At 34.1% G+C, this 25,845-nt stretch overlaps 1 protein-coding gene across 1 annotated transcript; it reads right to left on the bottom strand.

The window, feature by feature from the left end:
* Positions 1 to 11,693: 11,693 nt before the first annotated feature.
* Positions 11,694 to 15,817, bottom strand: LOC111022969 (WAT1-related protein At1g68170-like). The gene is made up of 7 exons (XM_022300302.2): positions 15,528 to 15,817; positions 15,364 to 15,426; positions 14,855 to 14,971; positions 14,276 to 14,537; positions 14,000 to 14,158; positions 13,302 to 13,453; positions 11,694 to 12,516 (listed from the first exon to the last, which is right to left on the bottom strand). The coding sequence occupies exons 1-7, from the start codon at positions 15,722 to 15,724 to the stop codon at positions 12,306 to 12,308; spliced, it is 1,161 nt and encodes a 386-aa protein (XP_022155994.1). The 5' UTR covers positions 15,725 to 15,817; the 3' UTR covers positions 11,694 to 12,305.
* Between the last annotated feature and the right edge of the window lie 10,028 nt (positions 15,818 to 25,845).

The following is a 25,845-nucleotide window of genomic DNA, read 5'->3' as shown; positions in this document are numbered from 1 at the left end:
TCATCGAACCCTTCTTCTTCCTAACAGCCGCACCCTTCCTACAAGCATACAGGTCATGATATGATGTGTTTAACACCATTGGGTTCAGATGTTGTTCCATGTAATCTGGGAGATGACAGGGTATGTGATAGGATACGCTGGGAGTGTGGAATGATAACGAAGATGAAAGTGATGAATCATATGATCATTGGGAGAGTCAGAAGAAAGAGACTCTGAAGCAAAATATGGGAATGATGACAATGACGATGCATTTGATGAAAAGCCTGAGCCTAATGTGGAACAGGTATTAATTGAGATTAGTAGGGATGAAGAAACGATCTGGAAAACAGGATGTAATGGTCTCACCGGACAGCCTAATGATGAGAAATTGCAACTCATGGTACAGTCTTCTAGGACAAATGATATTTAGAGGGCAAAGTATTTGATACAAAGAAGGAGCTGATTTTGAAAATGCATTTAGTTGCAATACGGATGAATTTTTCAGTTTAAAGTGAAAAGGTCTACGCCATAACTATATATATTGCGGTGCATTGATATTAGTTGCACGTGGAGACTTCGAGCTACAAAGCTAAGGGACTGCAATATGTTCAAGATTAAAAAATATTGTACTGTCTATACATGCAATTGTGGAGTTTTGAAACAGGATCATAGGCAAGCCAAGAGTTGGGTGGTCGGACGTCTTGTCCAACCAAAGTTCATAGACGTCTCCCGCACGTATAGACCAAAAGATATTATACAAGACATGAGGAAGGAGTACGATGTCAATTTAAGTTATGATAAAGCATGACGGTCTAGTGAAGAAACACTCCAACTTATTAGAGGGGATCCAGCATCGTCATATGGTTTACTACCAATTTATGGTGAAGTATTAAAAATAATGAACCCAAGTACTATTTTCGAATTGGAACTACAAGATGGCAAATATTTCAAATATATCTTTATGGCTTTGGGTCAATCAATTAGAAGTTTTCTGGGTTGTATTAGACTAGTGTTTGTTGTTGACGGGGCCCACCTAAAGGGATAGTTTAAAGGGGTATTGTTAACAGCTTCTGGTGTGGATACGAATAACCAGATTTACCCGGTAGCAATTGCGATTGTCGATGGTGAGACCGTAGCATCATGGGTATGCTTTATGACTCAAATAAAAAGTGTGCTCGCCGTAGTGAACAATTTGGTTTTCGTTTATGATAAACATCAAACCATTTGTAAGCCAATTGAGAAAGTATTTCCTACTGCATTTCATTGCTTTTGTATACGACATATTAAGATATACTTGATAGCAAAATTTAAATACAATGCAAAGCCAATCGAGGAACTATTTCTAAAATTTGAACTCTAGGACATGTAGTTGTCAGGAGTTGAATTATTTTAGAATTCCATGATTTCATGTTATTGTCGTGGTGATTATGTGAAACATAAATCCATACACTATGTGTGACGAGGACAAATGATATACACTTTTTCTAACGTTTTTCAAGGGCTATAACTGACGCTATAATAAATGAATAAATTATTGCATATTTACGTTCTTATGTTAACATTTAACAGCGTTTTAGTTTAACGTTATTATATGATTCAATAGTTCTTTTTTCATGCTATTTTAAACCTATAATAGCTATTTTTTCCACTATAAAAAATATGTAATAGTTTTTTCCTTGCGCTAATATTCATTATAGCTCAAATTCTATATTATCTTAAACTTAAACTTATAATAGCTTTTCACTTATGCTATTCTACTGTATAAATATCTTTTATATTACATTATTATAATATCTATACTTTTTTTCCAATTGCAATAATTATTACGGTCAATTATTTTTATAGCATTTAGATCTTCTCTTTTAAACTTTGTATAAGATTTAGGGTTTATATGGCACATTAAATATATCATCACATCCATTTTATAAATGAAGTTTTTAGAATCCATTACATCACAAAATAAAGTATTCAATAGTATGAGGTAGAACAAAGTTACATAAATCCATCCATAGTAATTTCTAACAAAATCAGGTCATATATAGAATTACAAAATTCATGAAGTTTTGTAGGATAAAGCAACGTGGAGTATAAAATGAGTTGTCATCTTTGATCTATTTGCTTTAATATGATTCTCATTCACCTACAAAAAAATATTTAAAAGAAAAAAGAAAATAATTATGTGAATACCATGAGTAAAACTAAATAACAATATTCTTTAGTAAATTCACATGAATAGATATAGGAAATGTTCATACCAATAGTCATTTTATTACGTGGTCATGCAACTATACTAAGCATAGCTTCTTCAATACACATCATTTCTAAATTAGATCTCTCCAAACATGCATCATCTTTCTTTGATACATCAACCCAAACTATAATGACATATGTTCTGATAGGAACATGATGAATCATAACTACAATAGACTCAGTTTGTTCAAAACCCAAGTGAACTTGAACCTTACTTAGTTGATGAGCTAAGGTGAAAACCAATGACGAAACGAGACAGTGAAGGAAACAACACCTAAAGGTTCTAGCTTTCTTATCTTACTGATTTCCATGTTTCCATTCTTACCTAAACTTTTCCTACTAGTATTACTCTCGTGTGCATGTGTATTTAGTACCTAGCATGAGATAGTGACTTAGAGGGGAAAAAATACACTTTTACTCATGCTATTCTTTAAACAACAACATTATTGCAACATAACAATACAATATTTATTCTTACAAAACCTAAAGGTGGGCAAAGAAGCCAGCAATAAGCAAACATTAATTTCATAATCGAGTGTGGGTGTGTGGGAATATATATATACTACAGTATATGAACGTATTTATAATCATTTGAAAAGTTTTTTTATATAGGAAACAGAACCCATAAAAAAGTGGGGAAAAAGCTATAGGAATGATATATCACACATGACACATGACTAATATATATATAATGAAAACTAAAACTACTGATCTTTCAATAAGAAAACGAGGAAACTTAATTATAAGTACAAATCTCATTTTTTCCAAAGAGAAAATTTAGATCTCAACGTTACACTTTTCCAAATAGCAAACTCATTTTTTCACTAGAAGAAATTTATATGTTTATTCAATATCCATCAAATCAAGGAGGAAAAAGAGAACAACAATAAAGAGAAACATACTCACCTATTCTTGGGTGGTAGCATTGACATGCTGGGTCGTAGCTCACCACAGTCATCTCTGCTTCCCGATTGGTGTGTACATATCCTTGAGTTTCCACAAGTAATAACACTTCCGTAGCCCCCGATCAGTTAGGGCTTCGTGAAGGTCAGGTTTAACTTAAACCACAGTTGATGAGTTCAAGACGACACAATTTAACATGAGAGCAGGTAAAGTACAAATGACAAAATATATGATATTAAGTTTACCTTAACGATCACTTGCGGTGGTACATCGTGTTGCATATTGGGATGCCTATCGAGTCGCCTAGTGGATCGCCTGTCTGATGGACCATCGGGTTGCCTATCGATAGTGAGATTCTGATATATAACAAAGTGCATCAGCTTATAATATACTAACATGAAAGTATACTAGCACACTAGAAGGTAGTTACCTGAATTACACTCACTCGAGATTCATGATCACCTAACTGATCCATTGCGAAGCCATTAGGCTGCCTACACATCGTAAGGTCCTAAGATTAAAGAACATGATCAGGGGAAGTCGTGAGTATACGGGTCAGTTAGCATGAAATAAGTTACCTCATTTACACCAACTCAATGGCTAGGGGAAGTCAGGAGGGAAAGATGTGCAATTTGAAACATGAGGGAAATACAATAATTTCACTTTAAAATTTATTTAAAGGTGTCACAAATAAAGATGGCTGGGATGACAAATTAAGTTATTTCAAAAGGGTCATAACTCCAATTTTAATTATGGGAGGGGTCATAAATTTCAATTTCCCCATAAAGATGGAGAATGTATCTTAAGAGGGAGGGAGCATGTACGTGGGTTTTTATTTTATTTTAAGATTACGTGGGTCCATTTAATTTTATTACTAAAATAAGATCAGACGTGACATAGTGTGAATGGGAGTAGTGTAGAAATCTTAGGACTAGAAATTTTTCGATCAAATATAAAACGACTTTTACGGTCCGATTAGAGAGCACTTTTTGATTGAGAATTCCTCGTTAACCTTGAAAATTTGTGATAATTTAGGGCTCGTTTGGTAACATTCCTGATTCCTGTTTCTTATTCCTGTTTCTCAATTTTTGTGAAACAGATATGTTTGATAACCAATCCTGTTTCTCGTTTCTAAAATTTGAGAAACGTTTCCAAAAAAAGGGGACCAATTTTTTGAAACTACGAAAAGTAGTTTCGTTTTTGCCATTTCTGTTTCTTGGCTTGGTGGTGCATGTCTACCTATGTTATGGGTTAGGTCCAGAGTTTGACATAGTTATCAAACATATTTTAGTTTCTATTTCTTTTTTTTTTTCAAGAAACAAGACACATAAATGGTCACCAAACATATTCCTGTTTCTAATTCTAAAAAAAATAGAAACAAGAAATAGGAAACAGGAAACGAGAAACGAGAAACAGGAAATGAGACCGTTACCAAACGAGCCCTTATTGTCTTCATTAATTTGTGCCTGCACACAAATTAATGGTTTTTTTTCTTTTTTTTAAAAAACCAATGCATGTATAGATTTTCCAAAACAAAGTTTAAACCAAACTTTATGATCTCATTTTTCGAGGTTTTTTTTATTGCTATTATTATTTCCTACAACCCACAACATAATCTGACATTAAAAAATCCAAAAAGAATTGAGAGACTTTTTCAAACGTTTGCACTTAGCCTAAGAAATTCATTTCCAAAAGTGTTACATTTGTACAAAAACAAAACACTAACACAAGTGAGATTCCCCATCGAATTGACAGCCAATATGGAACTGCTGAAAAGTTAAAGTTGGAGCATTTTGTTGTAATAAATCCATCGAAATACGGGAGAGACACAACTTTACTAAAATTTTCACCACATTCTTTCACAAAATATATGCACACTTTTGCTATTCATACAAAGAAAGAACTTGCTATACACATCTATTTCCCAATTAACTAGCAATTCCATTTTCTCTCTTTCGCATCGTATTCTACTAATATATATTTTACCAATACCCAACACTTTGTTTTCATATCAAGGAAAAATAAAGAAAAGAAAAAGGAAAAGGAGATCCTTTTATTCTTGAGTCTCTTCCGACGAGCTTCCTTCAGTTTCGCAGCAATGCTATGATGAATAAACTAGAATACAACCTGACCCCGCTCTTCAACAAGCTCCGGACTTACGAGTACCTCATGAAAAATAAGGGACCTAAAGGGGAGCCAAATTTTGTCACCTCCAACAAAAACTTCCACAGAGGTTTGACATTTGGGACTAAGTCTGGACCTTCTTCTTCGGGTTCGAAAAACTTCAAGAAGAAGAAGGGTGGACAAGGGAATAAAATTGTCCCCGCTGCTACCCAGAAGGGGAAGAAGGCTAAGGCCGCGGCCAAAGGGAAATGTTTCCACTATGGTGTTGACGAGCACTGGAAGAGGAACTGCCCGAAGTACTTGGCCGAGAAGAAGAAATCCAAAGAAGGGAATTAGTTCCTAGAGGCAGCTGAATGCTGAAGTTTGAACTGGGGAGATCATCTCTACTGTTGCGGTGGAAAGCGTCAAGTTATTTTTCAGCAAGCATAGATAAATATTATTAGATAATGTCTATATTATCCCTCAAATTAAGAGGAATTTAATTTATGTTGCTTGCTTACTTGAACAATCCAAGTCAATCTCTTTTCTGTCTAATGAAGCCTTTATTATAAGAAAGGGTATTGAAATTTGTTAAGCAAAATTAGAAAATAACTTGTACGTTACTAAGACCAACTTTAACTAAAACAATTCTAAACACTGAATTTTTTAAAACTGCAACAATACAGTTCAGAAGACAAAGAATTTCTCCTAAAGAAAATGTTCATCTATGGCACCTCAGGCTTGGCCACATTAATCTCAACATGATCGAGAAACTAGTTAAGAGCGGTGTCCTAAGTGATTTAGATGACAACTGTTTACCAGTATATGAATCATGCCTTGAGGGTAAAATGACTAAAAGGTCCTTTACAAAAAGAGTTATTGAGCCAAAGAACCCTTAGAACTTGTACATTCAGACCTTTGTGGTCCGATGAATGTTCGAGCTCGAGGTGGGTATGAATATTTCATCTCTTTCATAGATTATTCAAGATTTGAGTATTTTTACCTAATGCAACATAAGTCTGAAGCTCTTGAAAAGTTCAAAGAGTATAAGAATGAAGTTGAAAATTCATTAGGTAAGTCCATTAAAACACTTGATCAGATCGTGGTGGTAAGTACATGGACTTAAGATTCCAAGACTATACAATAGAACATGGAATCGCTTTCCAACTCTCAACACTCGATACACCATAACAATAGTGTGTCAGAAAGGAGAAACATAACCCTGTGAGACATGGTTTGGTCAATGATAAGCAATGCTTAATTGCTTGACTCGTTCTGGGGTTATGTAGTGGGCACTGCAGTTTATATCCTGAACAATACTCCATCAAAGAATTTTTCTAAAACACCGTTTGAACTTTGAAGAGGTCGTAAACCTAGTTTAAGACACTTTAGGATTTGGGGTTGTCCAGCACATGTACTTGTGACGAACCCAAAGAAATTGGAACCTCGTTCAAAGGCATGCCTATTTGTAGGTTATCCCAAAGAAATAAGAGGTGATTACTTCTTTGATCATAAGGAAAATAAAGTTTTGTATCGACAAATTCTACTTTCCTAGAAGAAGACTACGTAAGAGATCATAAACCATGTAGTAAAATAGTGTCAAAAGAAATTTTCAATGAAGCTATCAGTACGACAGCAACAGTTGCTGATATTGCTGGACCAACAACAAGGGTTGTTGAAGGAGCCGGTACATCGAGCCGACATCAAACTTTACAAGATTTTAGAGGGCCTTGATGTAGTGGGAGGGTTGTAACTCCGCCTGACCGTTACGTGGGATTAACAGAATCCTAGGTTGTCATACCTAATGATGGGGTTGAGGACCGTTGTCTTATAAATAGGCAATGAAAGATGTTGACAAAGATGAATGGGTCAAAGCTAAGGATTAAGAAATAGAGTCTATGTACTCCAATTTTGTCTGGGAACTTGTGGATCAACCTGATGGGGTAAAACTTGTAGGTTGCCAATGGATCTACAAGCGGAAGAGAGATTTCAATGGAAATGTTCAGACCTTTAAAGCTAGACTCGTGACAAAGGGTTATACCGAGCAAGATGGAGTTGATTATGAAGAAACTTTCTCCCATGTTGCCATGTTGAAGTCTATCTGCATTCTCTTAGCCATTGCCACATATTATGACTATGAGATATGGTGAATGGACGTCAAGAAAGCTTTTTTGCTTGATGAGAGCATTTACATGGCTCAACTAGAATGATTCATAGAACAGGGTCAAGAGCAAAAAGTTTGTAAGCTTAAGAGATCAATTTATGGATTGAAACAAGCTTCGAGATCTTGGAACATAAGGTTTGACACTTTGGTTAAATCTTATGGCTTTGACCAAAATGTTTAGGAACCTTGTGTTTACAAGAAAGTCGTCAATAGTACTGTAGCTTTCCTAGTTTTATACGTTGATGACATCCTACTCATTGGGAATGATGTAAGTTTTCTCACCGACATTAAAAACTGGCTGGCAACACAATTCCAAATGAAAGATATGAGAGAAGTACAGTTTGTTATTGGGATTCAAATATTTAGGAATCGCAAGAACAAAACGCTAGATATGTCTCAAGCATCGTATATTGACAAAATACTAGTCAGATATTCAATGCAGAATTCCAATAAAGGGCTACTGCCTTTGAGACATGGGATTATGTTGTCTAAGGAACAGTGTCCTAAGACACCGCAAGAGGTTGAGGATATGAGACGTATTCCCTATGCGTCAGCTGTGGGCAATCTTATGTACGCCATATTGTGTACTATGTCTTACATATGCTATGCAGTAGGGATTGTCAGTAGATATCAGCCAATCCAGGACTTGCACATTGGACTGCAGTCAAAACAATCCTCAAGTACCTTCGATAAACGAGGGACTACATGCTTGTGTACGACGCTAAGATTTGATCCTCACCGGGTACAATAACTATACTTTTCAGACTGACAAGGATTCTCAGAAATCCACGTAAGGATCAATATTCACTCTTAATGGAGGAGCTATAGTGTGGTGGAGTGTTAAACAAGGGTGTATCAGCAATTAATACATTGATGTAGAAAAGTGAAATTGAAGATAAATTGAGAAGTGAATTCGAACGTAAAGTAATATTACAATTTCTGACAATTCCAAAATCTGACAGTTCTAACAATTCAAGAATCCTCTCAATTATTGAATATAACAATTCCTCTATTAGATCTTTATCAATTTCATCATATCAAAAATCTGGTAAAAATATATACATGCAGAAAATCAAAGAAGAAGAAATAAAGAACTATGAATCTAAAGCTCAAATCGAACAAAATCTGATCTGGTAAAGTAGAAGTAAATGATCTCTATCAATTTCATCACATCAAAAGTCTGGTAAAAATACGAACAAAAATTGGTTCAAAATCAAACATGCAGGAAATCGAAGAAGAAGAAGTAAACGAACTCTGAAAACTGAAGCTCAAATCAATGAATCTGAAGCTAAATTTAAATAAATCTGAAGCTAGTATCGAAAGAAGAAGAAGAAGTAATACCTGAAGGCCTAATGGAGATTAATCTAAGTAATCAAACTATGAACAAGGAGATTGATGAAGAATTGATAGAGGAAATAAAAGTTGTGAACGATAAAGAATTTCACGCGAGATTTGGAAAGGGTAATTTAGGAATATTAAAATATTCAAAATCAGAGTTCTAAAAAATTTGCTATATTTGAAATTGTGATAAACGGTTGCTATATTGTTAAATATATAAAACTTATTTGCTATCCAATGCAATAACCCTAAAAATTAAAACAATTAAAAAATGAATTAACAAAGAAAAAGAACATTTAAATAAGGTATTAACAAGAATGATTATTTACGAATCTTGATATATTTTATATTAAAGCCCCTAATAAAGTTTTTCCCAAGGCCTCATATCATCTTGAGCCGCCTCAAAGACGGCACAAGGTTGGATAAACTATAGAGTAGAAAATTGATATGTTATGTTCAAATTGACCCGAACCGTATGCTTTCATAATTAACCCGACCCAACCGACCCACTACTAGTGAACATAAACAAGCTTTGGAACTGGAGTTGCACGAACAACCATCAAATATAGGAGATTTTCCGATCCTACCGTAGTAGGGGAGATTTCTATACTACTCCCATTCACAATATGACATGTGTAATCTTATTTTAGAAATAAAATAAGGTGGACCCCACATGATTTTAAAATAAAAAAAAAACCTACCTATCATTCTCTCTCCTTCATAAATTATGGTAAATTGGGATATTTGACCCCTCCCATAAATCATTTCGGATTTATGACTCCTTTTTAAAAAATGTTATGTGTAACCCCTCCATTCTAATTTGTGACTCTTTTCCACTTTTTTATTTTGTAAAATTATCAAAATATCCTATTTATTTATGACTTAATAATAAATGTATAAGATTTATCCGAATTTAATAAAAAAAAAGTAAAAATTTTCATAAATTTCGGGCTAATATTGCATTAAATGGTCGAGATTTAATTGACAACAAAGAGGGGCAAGATGGGAGAGAAGACAGAAAGAAAAAAAATGGAATGGTGTGGATCCCGGACCACACCAGTGCAGTTATTTTTTTCTTTTTTGTTTTGCCTTCTCTCTGATCTTAGCCCTCTTGTTGTCGAGATCCACACCAGTGCAGTTTTTTTTTCTTTTTTTTTGCCTTCTCTCCGATCTTAGCCCTCTTGTTGTCAACTAAATCTCGGGCATTTAATGCAATATTGGCCCGAGATTTATGAAATCTTGATTTTTTTTGTAATTAAATTCAGACAAATCTGATGTAATTATGTACATTCGATTTTCCATATTAAACAATTGAATATTGAATATTTCATTTTGTAATTTCAACTCTTTTTAATTGACTTTTTCCATAATTAAATTTTAATTAACTATTTGAGTTAGATTTTTTTCCTGATAATTGATTTTTCAAGTTAATAAAGATTGAAAATAAAATTTGTTTTTTTTTAACTGGATTATTGATTTTAAAACATCAGGGTACTACACAAATTTAACATTTAAAAATTATGAAAGGGGTAAAAAAATAAGGAAAATGGGTCACAAATTAGTTTTTTTTTTCAAAAGAGTCATAAATCTAAAACGATCAATGGGACGTGTCATATATTCAAATTTCCCATAAATTACATTCTCTCTCATCGATTGTGGTTTATATTTTCAATAAAAAAAGTGGACCCCACATTTTTATTTGAATATTTTTATTTGTAGATTTTCTCTCTTAAAAAATTATAATTTTGTTAAATATCTAATTCTTTTACTAAAAAAAATATCTAATTTTTAGATTTTTGTTTTTATATTAGGATGCTTACCATTATGATGCATAGATAAAAAATAAAATTTAATTATAAACTTCAAATTAAACAAAAAATTATTTAATTATTTTTAAATAAAGTTACCAATAAAAAAGAATATATATATAAATGGATAACAAATAAAATCTAATTATAATATTGATTAAACCGACAAAACAAGTTAACAATAAAATAACATATCAAAATACACCAATAAAATCAAATTACAATATCCATTAGATAAGAAAATATAATTATTTTATTATTTTAAAATAAATTTCTAAATAAAAAGAAAATATCAATAACGAACTTTGAACTACAAATATTAGTTAAACGAAAAAAACGAGTAGATTTAGTTTGAAGAGATAAAAATCTACAAATAAATCGAGATGTAGAAAGAAATGTGAAGTTGTTGTAAAAATATTTAAATAAAAATGATATAAGATGAAGAAAGGAAAGAAAAAAGGAAGATAAAAGTCTTTTTCTAAAAAATATAAATAAGAATAAAGGAGATAAAATGTATTTTAAGAGAGAGAGAATAAAGGAGATAAAATGTATTTTAAGAGAGAGAGTCGAAGGATGGTGGATGTATTTTAAGAGGGAGAAAGAATAGTACGTGTGTTTTTTTCATTTTAAAATTACGTAGGGTCCACTACACATGAGATAGTGTGAATGACAGTAGTATAGAAATCTTCCCAACTATAGTAGGACTAATTTTCCCATTGAATATAAAATGACTTTTACCGTCAGGTTTGAGAGAACTTTTTGATTGAAAATTCATGGTTAACCTTGAAAATTTGTGATAATTTACTGTCTTCATTAACTTGTGCCTACACACGAATTAATGGTTTTTTTTTCTTTTTCTTTTTTTAAAAAAATCAATGCATGTATAGATTTCTCAACCAAAGTTTAAACCAAACTTAATGATCTCATTTTTCGAGGTTTTTTATTATTTCCTACCACTCACAACATAATGTGACATTAAAAAGTCCAAAAAGAATTGAGAGACTTTTTCAAATGTTTGCACTTAGCCCAATAAATTCATTTCTAAAAGTGTTACATTTGTACAAAAGCAAAACACTAACACAAGTGAGATTCCCCATCGAATTGACAGCCAATATATGGAACCGCATGAAAAGTTAAAGTTGGAGCGTTTTGTTGTAATAAATCCATCGAAATATGGGAGAGACAACTTTACTAAAATTTGCACCACATTCTTTCACAAAATATATGCACACTTTTGCTATTAATACAAAGAAAGAACTTACTATACGCATCCATTTCCCAATTAACTAGCAATTCCACTTTCTCTCGTTCGCATCGTATTCTACTAATATATATTTTATCAATACCCAACGCTTTGTTTTGATATCAAGAAAAATAAAGAAAGAAAAAGAAAAAGGAGATTCTTTTATTAGATCCGTCTAAGTGAGTCTTGCATGAAAGAATTTATAGCATGAATTTATATTTTCTAAAAGTGAGTTTGTTTGAGATGCTCTGTGAAAAAAAGTATTTTAAAGTGAAAGTGTTTATTACGTAAAATTTTGGAAAGAAACTAATTAAATGGTTGGACTAAAACCAATTTAAGTGTTTTTTTAATCTCTTCTTAGAAATTTTCGAACTATTTTGGTTATTGAAAGTTTTAAAAGGTATTTCTAATTGGTTTTATAAGCACTATTTAAAATTTTAACCGAAACTACCAATTTTCATAAAACAAGTATAGTTTTCTACAATCACTTTAAAAAAAGCATCTCTAACACACTTTCTTAATGGGTGTTGTAGTTACTGTTGTTGGAATCACGAACATCACTTCCAATTTTAGGCAATGGAATTGGAGATGAAATGACCAAGTCTATCCTCTCGTGTTGGGGCTCAATGCTTTCGGTGGGGGTCAATTGCGTAATCTTCTTCATCTCTTGGCTTTTGCCCCATAGCACTATGTATAACCCACATATGATCAACAATCCACCAAGCAAGCTGTTAATATTTATAAATATAACAAAAAAATGAGATCGAAGACATTTAATTGGTAAAAATAGTCGATGAATATTAAAATTAATCATCAATTTAGTTTAATAATTAAAATATAAATTAATATGATAGTATATCATTAGAATAAATAAATTATATTATAGTATTAAAAAGTTAAAACTTCTAAAAGGAGAAAAATAAATTCATTGTTTCAGTAAAAGGATGAGAAGTACAATTTGACTAAGATAAGTAAACACAATCATTATAAAATTAGTTTATATCGCACGATGAGATACAAATTTGTTAATTGATTATCCAATTTTGATTTTTAACTCCACATTTACTTGTCTCATCCACTTGCCCACCAATATGATCAAATTTGAACACTTCACCACTTAAACAAGTCCTTTTTTAAATTTTATTTTATTTTTTCTAAAAATAGGTATTTCTAATCACAATAATCAAATAGTTTTGTCTATCCATATCTTCGAATAACAAATTTTTAGAACTACTTTAATTGTTTTTTTTTTCAAATAAAAACAAGAGTATGGAGCTCTTAGTTATTACTTTGATTAGACAGAAACTTAAATTATAAATTATGTTATAAAGTTTCTTATACGGATTCCGTTTTATTAATTGGACCATCCTTTTTTTCTGTCAATTGAAGATATATTGGGTTTCTAATGGTGTGAATCTCCCTAATTCCTTTCTTTTCTTTTCTTTTTTTAATTAAAAAAAAACGATGTGTGTCTGTGTTATAAGAGGAACAAAGAAAAGGGGAAAAATAATACCATTCTAAATATAGCTTTTCTTCCAGAAACAAGGAGCCAGCTATGGCTACGAGCACCATAATGAGAGGGCTGAAAGCTGATACAAATAAAGGGCCTCTCATGCGTACGCACCACGAGATTAGCGTTACCATGGCTCCCGAAGCCACAACCCCCTACAACGTGCACACCAAACATTCGTCATATTACCACACAAAAGTTTAAACTAATGAGTTGCAAGTGAAAATCATTATAAATGGGAGAATAAGCCAACATTAAATCTGAAAATCTAAAATCTAAGTTAATGAGATTAGATAAATTTAGTTAACGAGATTAGATAAATTTAATTCATATATAGATATGTCAATTATATAAATCAAAAGGAAGAAAATTGAAAATATGAAGTCCAAGATGAAAAAGAGACTACCAAGAAGATTTAAACTATGTGTTATATACAGAGCAGAGTAATTGTCCTTCTAATTTCTCGTAATTTAAAAAATCTATGTAAAATACTTAAAATTTTGTAATTTTTTCCTACGCTGCCCCTTTAAATTTTTAGAATTGAAATATTTACACCTACGAAAAGTTAATATGCAAAATTTCTCTATCCGTAGGAATTGTTTTGGCTTAGACGCAAAGTAGTTCGTACACAAATCCACAACAAAAATCCTTTAATTCAGGGATAAAAAACAATAATAATAAAAAGGTGGATGGAAAATTACGGAATATGCGACAGAGAGAAGCCTGATATTCCACCCCAATTTCCACTCACTCCATCGCCTCTCCACGCAGAATGCAAATCCAACGGCCTGGAAGGATCCCATCAAACTCATCAACGCCGTACTTGAGTAATGGCACGGATAGTATTCACTCATTTTCGCCTATGAACATCAAACCGCTGCAATCGTTAACAAAAATGGAACAAGGGATAGATATGGAAATTCGCATATATATAAAATATATAGCCATGCACGGCACGTGACCAGGCGGCAGCTCACCTGCACAATCAGCCATAAAGCATACGTGAGGCAGGCTCCAACGCCCAACAGACCCCCCAACAGCTGATCGCTGATGCTGTGGTCTGGTGCTGCCACGTGTCCCCCTGAGTGATGACTTTCATGCAAAAGGTCAACGTGGGTTGACCAAAGTTTCAGCTCCACGCCTTTGTAGAATGTGAGCAGCATGGCCCCACCTATTCCTATTAATGTTCCCACCACCTTAGCCTTCCCTCCCATTGTTCTTATGTTCATCCTCTCCAACCTGACCAAAAAAAATATATAAATCTTATAATACTATAAACTATATTAAGAAAAAGTAAATTATTGAAAAATACTTGTCCCTTACTCCTTTTTAAATGTTGGACAACTAGAAGAGAAAAATACAATAACAATTATTTTTTATAAAAATTAATGAATTGTTAATTCTTTAATGATTTGGTTTTCATGGTTAAGTAATAAGTATTTTTCTATTTTTTTTTAAGGATAAAGTGGGTTGTCAATTAAAATAATAGTGAGGACCAAATCTTACCTTCACCGTTTAATGAGTAAGTATTATCTTAAATTATTTATAAAATTAACCTGAACGAGATGGCCAGAATGAAAGTGATGGCTGGAGTAAGGTTGCCGATGGCTGAAGCGAAGGTCGCTGAAGTCAAGGCCAAGCTCTGGACGTATAAATTTTGAGTCAACGATCCCCTGCACCAACTCAATGCAATCATAAATATTAGAACATTAAAACATTAAATCTGTGAGATTATTTTATTTTATTGGCAAAGCATATAAAAATTTGTTGTATTATTACTTTTGGATTAATCTAGAAGGGTATCACAAGATCGAAGTCGCTAATGTAATTAAATTGACGGCCAACTGTAACTTCAACAACTGCTCCATATATCGAGCGTGATTGCAGTCATGGAACATCTCTCATCTCAATAACATTTCACTTTCCCTTTCCATCGTAAACCATAAAATTTAAGTGTTTATATTACAAAAAATTTAGAATTGTTTATTTTATTTTATCTCTCTCAATTTTGAAGAAATGAAGAATTAATTAATTAATTAACTAATATAATAGGCGGGTTGCTTACCCAAAGAGTCCAGAGAGAAAAGCGTAGAAGAGAACGGACCAAGTGAGCTTTGGCCTTCTGCCTCTGCAACCAATGAATGCATGAAAAATTGAATAATTGTGAGATAATTAATGGAAAAGAAATAAAAATAAAAAGGAGCTGAGCTGAGGGCGGGGAAATGAAACCTTTCGTGGAAGAAGGCGATGGGAACAATGAAAGCGGAGGCAAACAACAAACGATAAGCAATAATAATGGTCAAACTCATGCCATTGTTGGCTGCCAATTTGTAGAAAATGTTAACTCCGGCAAAACCGAACTGAACAAACACCATAACAATGGTGGGCAAAGCATTACAAAATCTTTCACTCATCGCACAAACCATCCCGTAATGAAGACGAAGCTGGAGAGAGAGAGAGACGCAGAGCAGAGCAGAAGATGGTGAGAGTGTTATTTATGAACCCATTAAACGCTATTGAAGAGGAAGAATCTGAGTTCTGTACGTCATTGCTTTGCTTATAATTTATATATATGGTATATTTCCATTTCGACGGCCAGGACGCAGATTTGACATGTGTAAACTGGCACGTGTGCACTCACCTCTTCGTGGGTTTCTGTCCCTCGCCCTACACCCTAAACTCGCTTCCACCATTCTGCAACTCAAAACCACTAATAACAACTAACTCTTCACTACCACACATCATTCATTTATTTTATGCAATAAATTGTAACTATGTCAAATTACATTTGAATTCCTCTTCCCTTTACCCTATTTCGCATTTTAATCTCTTTTCCTCACTCTTCCCATTAACTTTCGTTTTGTGCTGTTACACGGCAAGAAATCACGTTTTTCCAAACCAAAAAAAAAAATCGTCCGCAAAAGTCTATAGAGACATCGGCAAAAGTTTTCCCAACTTTTTTTTCGTCCGGAAAGGGCTCTGTCCAAAACTCCATGCTGACAAAAAAAATCAAAACGTCGAGATCTATCCGGACGTTTTTTAAAAGCGTCGGGAGCTATCCGGACGTTTGTGTTGTTTCTTGTTTTCTATTCTTAAAAAAAAAAAAAAGATTTTTTGACAATTTTTCTTTACACTGTACCAATGAATAAAATTTTTACTGATGCAACTATATTCGTCACCCTACTTAAAAACTCATTGCCAAAAACCTTTCATGATGACTATTTTTCGTTGGCAAAACTATCGCGATAACCACATTAGGAGAACCTTTTACTGGCGAAATTTTTATTTTATCAACAAAGATAATTAATCTTTGGAGAAGAAAATAAAAGGTGTCTGTTATAAATGTTGATATGAATCAAAATGCTTACATGTGCCAATGAACTTAACTGCAACTCAAGTTTCAATTCAAGACAAGTGAATTAAGCATCAATTATAGATGGAACTCAAGTTGAAGCTACATCGAGTTGGAGCTTCATTCAATCTTGGATGGTTTACAAGTTCTTGGTTGGATGGTTAAAAACTATCGTTCTCAAATTTATAGTACATTTTCACATATTTTGAATTTTAAGACATTCCATTTACCTTTTATGTTACAATTAGTTAATGTATGTTCATACATTGATGGACTTGAGTGTTCCAACTCTTCAATTGACCGTAGGTTACTTTAAGGATTATTTTGGAGGCTATATATTATGTATGTCACCTTTGATAATTGAGTTTTGAGATGTATGAAAATTTGAGCTATAGCCATCAACTTTTTCTTTGCATTTCTTGTGTTTTAGAATTGCATACTAGAATAATTTCAATAGCTCGTTTGGTAACATTCTCGTTTCTTGTTTCTATTTCTTCATTTTTAATAAAGAAAAATAGAATTGTATGGTCAAAAATCCATGGATTCAATGATGATCAAACAATATTTATATGTATGTATTGTAACAAATTTGGTAACGAAAAGAAAAAATAAGAAACTTTTTTTTATTGTTTCCAAAATTTCTATAAAATTTTCCAGAAAAATGAGCAACAAGAAACACAAAGTTGCAAAATACTTAAGTTTCTTAATAAAATTTGAAAAAGAATAACAAGAAACGGGAACATGACCAAATGGGTTACAATTGGTTTTTTTCAAGCTAACTTGTGGAGTGATTGGAATCCTGATTTTAAAAACAAGTTTTATTTACTCTTGTTGTCGATCATCGAAGTAAATATGTAATGTTCTGGGTTCTGGTTCTCATGCTACATCATTTTGAAGTTTAAGATTCTTCTCCTATCCTACTAATTTGGATTCTTGAATTTTTCTTCCTATAGAGTTCTAATTTTGGTTCACTTAGAATTTAAGGTTGGTTCGGTACTTAGACAAATTAAATAATTTAATTTTAGAAAGGGATTTTTACTATCTTATCTCACTTTTATCTAATGGCGCGAAATGCAAGTGATCCACAACACACAATAGCATATTCTATTTATTGGGATTTTAAATGTAGCCGACAACTTTCTGCAAGAAATAAAATCACAAGCATACAAGAAGAAAAATAGAGGCACCAAGATTTACGTGGAAACCCCTCAGTGTAAGAAGAAAAACCACGGGAGGACTCCTAAAATCATCCACTATAAAATAGGTTACACAAGGTTTATTCCCTGGTCACAATCAGAGGATACAACAAAATACATCAAACGAGAGTCTGGCTAACAATCGGTACACAAAATACCTTCATCTACCAAAGACGGAATAAAAAAAGCAAGGAGAGGTCTTACTAGTGAAGACGACACGAAGAAACCCAAACGAAAGAGGAGCAAACTGAATCAACAACGAACCGGCAAAGAAAACAACCCCGCTTCTTCTTCTTCTTTGGCTCTTGCACAATTTTCCTCAACAATGAAAGTTCTCTCTCTGTTACCTTCTTCATGCACACCCACAGAAGCACCATTCCCTTTTTTTGTTCAGCTGAGATCCACTGGCACACACCACACATTATACAAAGCTTGCCCAGCAAGGTTCACATATTTCTATATTTTGAGTCCGACCACAACGACCAAATTGATTATCTTCATGCACAAGGATACTAGATTACCTAGTAGTCCCAAATCACATTCCGTGAATCGAAAGGGGAAGCCTACTCATCCATCAGCTCCTCTCATAGATCGGTGCGGTTTTACGAAGCGTCTAAGCACAGTTCACTCGCGTTGATCAATCAAGAGCTTTGCCTTTTTTTTTCTCTTTTCTTTTAAATAAGTTAATACTTATCCACAAGTAATGAGCTTAAGTAAATTAGGCCTTTTAAGATGTCGGGATGTAACAAACTCCCCCTCCCAACTATGCAGAAGGGTCAACCATACCTGCTATCAGTCTGCATGCTTCATGCTTTCCTCTAGGTAAGGTCTTTGTCATCATATCCAAACCATTATCATCTGTGTGTATCTTTTCGATCTCTAACAATTTTTCATTCAACACGTCTCAAATCCAATGATACCTGACATCAATATGCTTGGACTTCAAGTGGAAAGTTGGATTCTTACTAAAATGAATAACACTTTGACTATCGTAGTACAACATGAATTTCTCTTGTTTAATGCCTAACTCTTGCAAAAACTTCTTCATCCAAAGCATTTCTTTACAAACTTCAGTTACTACTATAAACTCAACTTCTGTACTTGAAAGAGCAACACACTTCTACAACTTGGACTGCCATGATATAGCTCCCCTTGCAAAAGTAATCAGATACCTCGAGTGGATTTTCTGAAATCAACATCATCGGCCATATCTGAATCTGTAACCCATGTATCACAGTTTTGCCACTCCCAAACTGTAAACATACTATGGAAGTACCTCTGAGATATCTGAAAACGTATTTCACTGCTTCCCAATGTTCTCTACCTATATTGGAGAGAAATCGACTGACAACACCAACTGCATGAGCTATATCTGACGTGGTACAAACCATTGCATACATCAAGCTTCCAACGGCCGAGGAGTATGGAACGCTACTCATGTCTTCCTTCTCTTTTTCATTATTTGAAGGGCTCTGTTTGGAACTGATTTGAATATTGAAGTTTTTATGCATGATGAGGATACAAAGAGGAGGTACTTTTTGAGACGGAGGTACTTGTTGAGAAGGAGGTTGAAACAAAGGATATTACGAAAAGAAATGAGAGCAAGGAAAACAAGGTTTGTTTTCAATTTAAGCAAATCCATTGTTTTCCTAGTGTTTTTAATGGCTCGTTACAACCACTGCGAAAGGGAGATCTAGGCAACATTGAGAAGCAACATTCACCCATTGCTTCTAAACACTTGGAGAATCAAATACCATTGAATCATGGTCGAGTGTATTGGAGATTTAGATATGGAATTTGAGATTCAATTGCATGGTTTCCATTTCTAGGAACTTGCACCCTTATCGTACAAATTAATAGTCATGTGAAAGTGGTTGATCAAGCTCGAGATGATGACTACAAGGTTGCTTTACAAGGAGATCATTTAGATTCGAGGACGTATCCTTTCCAAGAGGGAGAGAATAATATGAATCTCCAATATATTCAAATCAAATACAAGTCAACTCAAGCTTCATTCAAGACAAAAAGCATCAATGATATATTTCAATGCTACATTAAATGAGGCTTCATTTAATCCTTTATGGTTACAAAACTCTTGGTTTGCTGATTCAATATTTAATTTTCGGATTTATGGTGTATTTTTAAGTATCTTAAGTTTTAATACTTTTCATTTACTTTTTAGGTTACAATTAGTTAATGGTTGTTTATGGCATTCATTGACTTAAGTGTTCCAACCCTTCACATGCCCATATGTTACTTTTAAGAACAATTTTGAAGGCTATATATAGCCATGTATGTCATCTTTGAGAATATAGAATTGAGATGTAATGAAATGAGCCTTTGAGCCTTTGAGCCTTTGAGCCTTTCTTTTTAGCCAAAAGCTAATGTATTTTGCAATCTTGTGATAGTTTGCATGTTTAGGATGATTAAAGTAAGACTTGATCTATCTTGCTTGTGGAGTGATTCGTATCTCAAACCAAGAATGTGTTTTATTGCCTTGGGATAATTGATCAACAAGGTAATCTAGTTTTTACTTTCCTTGTGTTGATTCGATAATCGTTTTCGAGGTTTTTGAGTTTGTGATCTAAAGGATTTGTTTGTCAACAAGGTTGTTAGATACAAATCTAGAAGGTTTCTTAACAGGAACTGAGCTTGAAGTGATTGTCAAGCGGAACACCTACTAGCTTTGCTTCGTCCATGCGGAACCTCTCAAGTACCTTCTCAATATATTTTTCATATGACAACCACAACTTTTTAAGTTTTCTATCACGAAAAATTTTCATGCCAAGAATTTGTTTCACTAGTCCTAAATCTTTCATGACAAATGATTTATTCAACTCCTTGTTGAGTTTGCTAATCTTTTTGTTATCAGCACCAACAATTAGCATATGATCAACATATAGTAGGAGAATAATAAAATTATCATCAACGATTTTCTTAATAAAAACACAGTGATTATAAGTTGTTTTCTTATACCCATGCTATCCCATGAACGAATCAAACTTCTTATACCACTATCTCGGTGATTGCTTTAACCCATAAATGATCTTCTTTAATTTGCACACCAAGTGTTCCTTGCCTTTTACTTTGAATCCCTCTCGTTGTTCCATATATCTCTTCCTCCAAATCCCCATGAAGGTAATGCAATTTTCACATCAAGTTACACAATCTCCAACTTCAAACTAGCCGCTAAACCAAGTACAACTCTGATAGATGACATTTTCACCATTGGTGAGAAAATATCTTCAAAATCTACACCCTTTTTCTGATTGAACCCTTTCAGAACCAATCTTGCTTTGAACCTTGGTTGTGAGCTGTTTTCATTTGTCTTCAATCTGAAGACCCATTTGTTCTTTAGAGCTCTCTTACCTTTTCAGCAACTTCACCAATTCGTATGTATGGTTATCATGCAATGATTGCATCTCATTTTGCATTTCCTTCTAACCACTTCTCTTTGCCACTATCACTTAGAGCTTCCTCATAACTCTCTAGCTCTTCCCATCAGTGAGCAACACATATTCATCAGAAGAATACATCCTAGAGGGCTGGCGATCCCTGATGGATCTTCTAACTTGAATAGTTTCTTGAATTGATGGCTCTGGAACTGGTAGTTACTCAGGAGACACAGAATCATCAATGTTGTCTGCAAGTGTATGATTTTTTTCACTACCAACTTCAATGTTTGATGAAGAAGGATCCAACTTTATCAGATCACCTGTTTCAGGTTCTTGTTTCTACATGGTCTCGATATCTTTGATGGTCTGATCTTCGAGAAACACAAAATCTCGGCTTCTGATTAGTTTCTTAATAACTGGATCCCATAAACGATAACCAAACTCATCATATCCACAACCCAGAAATATGCATTGTTTGGTTTTACTATGTTTTGATCTCTCATGTTTAGGAATATGCACAAACGTCTTACATCGAAAGACTTTCAGATAATTATAGGAAGAATATTTTCCTGTCCAAACTTTATGTGGCATGTCACATTTCAGAGAAATTGTAGGAGAAAGATTTATCAAATCCATTGCCGTTTGCACTGCTTCACCCCAAAAGCATCTCGGCAATTTTGCATTCGACAACATACATCTGGCTCTTTCTACAATCGTGCAATTCATTATTTCATTCACAACATTATGCTGAGGAATCTTAGGAATTGTCCTTTGATGTTTGATCCCATGCCTTTTACAATACTCATCAAATGGGCCTCTATACTCACCAACATTGTCGGACCTAATGCATTTTAGTTGTGTCCCTGTCTCTCTCTTCTACCTTGGCTTGAAACTTCTTAAACGCATCTAAGACCTGATCCTTAGATTTTAGGATACCTACCCACATCTTTCTAGAGTGATCGTCGATGAATGTGACAAAATACAAAGCACCACATAGAGATTTTTCTCTCATAGGACCACAAACATCGGCATGCACTATATCAAATACATTGGAGCTTCTATTTGCCCGAGCTTTAAACGATACTTTGTGTTGTTTACTAGCTAGGAAATGTGTACAAGTTTTAAGAGACACACCATTTTCTTGTGGTATCTTCTTCGCAAAAACGTCCAACCCTTTCTGACTCATGTGCTTAAGTCGCTTATGCCATAACTCCATTAGCGTTTCATCTTCCACTGCATTTACTAGGCTCTTTGCAAGTTTCACAATCATCACATACATGTTGAGGTTCTTACTTCCTCCGGCTACCACTAATGAGCCTCTGATGAGCTACCACTGATTCTCACTGAAATGACTATGATAGCCATCATCATAAAGCTATCCTGTGGAAATGCGATTCAATCGCATATCAAGAACATGTCTAACATTTTTAAGAATTAAGGTACAACCACTATTGGTCTCCAAACACACATCTCCATTACCCATGACTTTTTATGTATCATTATTTCCCATATATACTATTCCAAAGTCACCTGACTTGTAAGATGAGAAAATTTCACGCTTGGAGGTAACATGGATTGCCGTACCACTGTCTACTATCCAATCAGTATCCTAACATGCGAAATTAACTGCATTTTCCTCACAAACAATCAATACATCACCATTTGTAGCTATTTCAGTATATTTTTCTACATTTCCTTTGTCATTCTTTTCTTTGTTTTGATATTTCTTCTATATTCTACAGTGGATATTCTTATGGCCCACCTTCTTGCAATAAGAGCATTGAATATTTTTGATCGATCTACTCGCTGATCTTCCTGTATTATTTTGATTCTTGTTGCGACTCAGGCTTCTACCACAATTCTATGTGACAAAAGCTTTTGATTGACTTGGCAAAGGATTCATTGTTTTTCTTCTCACCTCTTCATTTAGTAGACTACTCTTCACCATACTCATGGTGACCTTTCCATCAAACAAACAATTGCTCAAAGAGACCACCAATGTCTCACACCTATCCGGTAACAAACTCAGGAGCAAACAATGCTTGGAGTTTACCATCCACGTTTATCTGCATGTTCGAATTTACTAGCTTTCTTATCAAGAAAGCTTTGTTGCGTGCTGTATTCATTTCGAACAAATCCTCCAACTTTTTCCATAAAGTGTGTGCTGACATCTCCTTATAAGTGTGATATAATATGCTATCATCAACCTATTGGCATATATATCTCACTACTTGTCTATTCAAGAGTTGCCAATCTTATTGAACATATCTTTTGGCATAACCGACTCTTCCTTAATCGGAAGCATGAAACTTTTTGCAATATAGCAAGTCTTCCATTTTCTATTTCCACAATTACCAATTTGTTGCATTCAAATTGATCATTCACCTTGTGTTGACATCCATGACTACATACGAAAATTTTTACCAACCACTAAAATCAACCCCGACTTAGTTGCTTGCCAACTTGGCTCTGACACCACTTGTCGGGATTTTAAATGTGTAGCTAATAACTTTATGCAAGAAATAAAATCACAAGCACACAAGAGACACATAGAGGCACCAAGATTTACGTGGAAAACCCTATTAGGGTTGACTTTTTACTGTAGAAACATGTGTCGGTAGCCCTGTTTGACCACGTTTTTGACCCATTTCCCATTATTATTTGCCAAAAAGGATTACATATTCTTAAAGTAGAACATACATAGATTATTTCTGCATAAAAGTCAAACTATGGTACTTTAGAAAAAATATGAGATAAATGCGGTCAAAGTTGGAAGAAAATAACAGAATTATGTTTTTTGCAGAATTGCACCCGGCGCATTTTTGGAGGGCAATTTATCAAAACGCATGTTTTGATTAATGAAGGGCAAGGAGGACATTTCCCACATGTTCAAAACCGTGAGTCCAAGTTCAAGTGAGGTGGTTAGGTGAATCTCAACCCTTTTCCACCTAAAATGGAGGGGAGTTTCAACCAACCTATGGTACTATAAAAGGAAGCCATCCATCCCTCAGCAAATCATCCCTTCCAAGCTTCATTTCATCTTCTTTTAGATGCTCTCTAGTTGTAGAACACGTTTTTAGGGTTTATGTTCATGTTCTAGTTGTTCATTTCTTTGTTTTTCACGCGTTTATCTTTCGTATTGCTTTGAATTCAAGTTCTTACTTTCGTTCTTTGTTCATTCTGTTCTTTTAAAGTTCTTTATCAAGTTTCAACTCCCCTCATGCTCTAGAGAGAAGAGGGTCAAGCTAGAACTCCTTGTACGGCTTATTAATTCATTTAAATTCAATGAAAAATACTTTCTTTATGTTTTAGTGCATTTACTTTCATTTAATTATGTTCTAAATTAGTTATCAACCTCCTTGTGGAATGCCTTAGTGAAATGATTTGATTTTCAACACGCTCGGGAACCAACAAGATTTCAACCATTATTCAAATCCATACAACCATGATTGGAGGGATCATTCATATTTCCTCTGGGGAGAGATTCAACCTGAAAGTATATTCCATCCGTATGAGCATGCATTCCCACCAGAATTCCCGTCACAACCTCAACAGGAATACAATCAACCATGGATGCCAGAACAAACGCAATTATTGGAAATTTCTAGCCTTGAACAAACTATGATAAATTTTATGGCAAGAACTGATGAAGCGTTACGTAGGCTGCATAGCCAAATTGAGCAAGTGGCCGATGAGCTGAGGAATAGTCCACCAGAAGCATTGCCTACCAATATGGAAGAGCAAGGTGAGGCATTCAATGAAAGGAGCAAGCTTGAAGATGACGAACTTGAGCTCCCAATAGACAATGATGATCCACCAATCCCTGAAGTAATAAATGAGGTATGAAAGAATAAGGAAGTTGAACCCGAGAAACCGATAGAGGTAATGGAGCATGAGGTTACAATGGACCTAAACCCATCACCTCTAAATATTGGACTGCTTTTCCCTTTTCCTCGATGCTCTTTAGAGATAACCCAATACATAAAGAAGGAAAAGTTGACCAAACATGTAAAGGATCAAGTAAATGAAGAAATAGGAGAAGATGAGATAGGTTCAGATGAAGGGTTACTACGTTGAAGTTTCACCCCAAATTCCAATTTTTAAAAATCAATGCATACAAGTAAGTCACCTACCCCTCGAGCTAGACCTTAAAGCATATTGTGCTCTGAAGGAGCAAAACCGTGACATGGTAGACGCAGAAGAGAGATCAAACGAGCTTGAGGAAATGAGTGAAAGTTGAAAGCCTCCAACGTTCTTGAAAATAAAATCAATAGGAGGAAAGTTTTGTACATTAGTGTCATGTTTGTTTACTTTTCAGTTTTTTTATTATGTCCTGAACGTTTTAATAATTTGATTTTCTTAGTACAGGATTGGAGTTCCCAAGAAAATAAGCAAGGCATAAGGCAAAGAGCAGTGAGCATTATTCTATAAGAAGGAATAAAACAAGACTTAAATATGGAATGCCTAGAAAAAGCGCCTTTTGGTGGCCCTTTTTTTTGTTTTACTCATCGGATTAATTGAGGGAGTTTTCTAACCCTTGTTTCGTTGTTGATATAGTGTTGTTTTGTTCATATGTGCTTAGTCATGATATTTTCTAGGTAGAA

The sequence above is a fragment of the Momordica charantia genome (assembly GCF_013281855.1).
Source record: "Momordica charantia cultivar OHB3-1 chromosome 4 unlocalized genomic scaffold, Mcharantia_2.0 BLBB01000004.1, whole genome shotgun sequence".
In the NCBI taxonomy this organism is placed as follows: Eukaryota; Viridiplantae; Streptophyta; class Magnoliopsida; order Cucurbitales; family Cucurbitaceae; genus Momordica; species Momordica charantia.
The sequence above is the reverse complement of the archived record's forward strand: the minus strand, read 5'-3'. Positions and strand labels throughout refer to the sequence as shown.